General features: G+C 34.3%; 1 protein-coding gene across 1 annotated transcript; it reads right to left on the reverse strand.

The window, feature by feature from the left end:
• Positions 1 to 289: 289 nt before the first annotated feature.
• LOC131841851 (uncharacterized) lies at positions 290 to 1,498 on the reverse strand. The gene has a single exon (XM_059190206.1). It carries the CDS (start codon positions 1,496 to 1,498, stop codon positions 290 to 292), a length of 1,209 nt encoding a protein of 402 aa, XP_059046189.1.
• Between the last annotated feature and the right edge of the window lie 430 nt (positions 1,499 to 1,928).

The following is a 1,928-nucleotide window of genomic DNA, read 5'->3' on the forward strand; positions in this document are numbered from 1 at the left end:
ATCTAGCCATTATTAAACATTTTGTATATTTTATTAATGACATCTCCCTCACTGATAACACTCATAACATACCATTATTTCTTCCACTATGCTCTTAGTACACATTATAATTTTTTCTTCACATGCTTTTTCGGATAATATTATTTGTTGCATTTTACGCAATATTTTGATAATCATTGGAACTTTATGTTTTCTATTACTTTCCTTATCATCTTCATTGTTATTCGTTCGCGTCTCAGTGACTGTGTGATCTAATTCAACTTCCCTATTAATTGATTTTAGGTTTCTTTTATTTTTCTTGTCTTTTAGGTTTATTTCCTGTCTTGTATGTTATATTTGGTGTTCTTTCATCTGTATTGTTGTCCGAGTCATTTGTTTCCTCATTAACTGTAAATTGATCAATATTAAATTCCTTCGTCATGAGTGCATCACGGTATGATCTATTTAAAGTAGAAGATATATTGTCTGGTATCGAATTAACAGTAGTGAGATTTTGTTTCCTTGTTGTTTTAAGTTTTTGTTGGGCATATAAATTGAGAGCTTGTTTGTAGATACAGTTATTTTTGCTCATTAACTTTCTAATTTCCTGTTCCTTTATAAATAGCGGACATCCTTTGTCAAGTGCCATGTGAGAGCCATTGCAGTTTATACATACAAATTGTGTAGTCTCACAGTTATCATGAGATCCTCCACATTTGGGGCATTTTACTTTATTTGTAGGACAAGCTCGTTTTACGTGGCCAAATTTCCAACATCCCGAGCATTGGGAGACTGGGAATGTATATGTTTCCACCTTGAACCGGCAGCCGTATCCATAAATATACGAGGGCAAAGATGGACTTCGGAAACAAAGACGTATTACTTCGCTGTCAACCCATTGACCCTTGTCTGTTAATCGTTTGAGCCTTCTTACAGATATAATTTCTTGTTCGCTTTCAAATAATTTAAGAATTTCGTCTTCTCCTATATCGAGGTCAATGTCTTTAACTACACCATATGTAAAATAAACTTGATTTGACCATTGGCATCTATAATTCAATTCCATAAACTTTTGACAATTTAACAACTTTTCTGCATCTTCTTTATCCTTAAAGGATATATTTAAGCGGTAAGGTCCCTTATACTTAATTCTCAATATATTAGTAATATTTTCAGACTTTAATAACTTTGCCATTCCTATTTGTTTGGGCAGTATATCTTTCGAAGATACAATAATTTCAAAGTTGTCGGTAACATTTTCTTCATTTTTGTTATTTGACAAACTACGCAGTAATCGTTTTGGTTTTCTAGTAACGGTAATAAATCCATCTTCGTCAGCATCTTTGCTGCCGCTGCTGTCTTCCCTTAACCTTATTTCCACTTGCCGCTGTATCTCACTATGTACTAACACGGTTTCGTCTACCTGTTCACACTCATTAGTCGCCATATCTTCGCATACGTCACTGTGAACTAACGATTGAATTGAGCTAACGCTCTGTGACCGCACGAAACTATCCATTATCACAAACACAGCTGCACCGATGCATTAGCAACCGGTATACAAAATATGTAAGTAAAATAGATAATAATCAGCGAGCTATGCGCACGTGTGCCTGTCTCAGTCGCCGGCACGGCACTGTGTAGAAAGTATACTAATTAAAAATTGTAAGTAGCCCCGAATAAAAGTGATTATTAGCAGTATTACCTCGACTTTCAAACATAAAAAAACCAGACAACAACAAGTCAAAAACAGAGACAGATCATAGAAATAAACAGACACGTCAAACATTATGAGACCCCACTTTTTTGCTTCTGCAGTAAAAATAACATAATCACAAAATTACCGAACATTATTCTGACCAGTTGATATCAAACTCTTTTCGGCATTGTTAATGTTAATACTATTTGTAATGCTGATTATATTTATTAATCTTCAAAACCTGCATGGT

The sequence above is a fragment of the Achroia grisella genome, unplaced genomic scaffold (genome assembly GCF_030625045.1).
Source record: "Achroia grisella isolate CSIRO2021 unplaced genomic scaffold, CSIRO_AGI_Agris_v1 utg1971, whole genome shotgun sequence".
In the NCBI taxonomy this organism is placed as follows: domain Eukaryota; kingdom Metazoa; phylum Arthropoda; class Insecta; order Lepidoptera; family Pyralidae; genus Achroia; species Achroia grisella.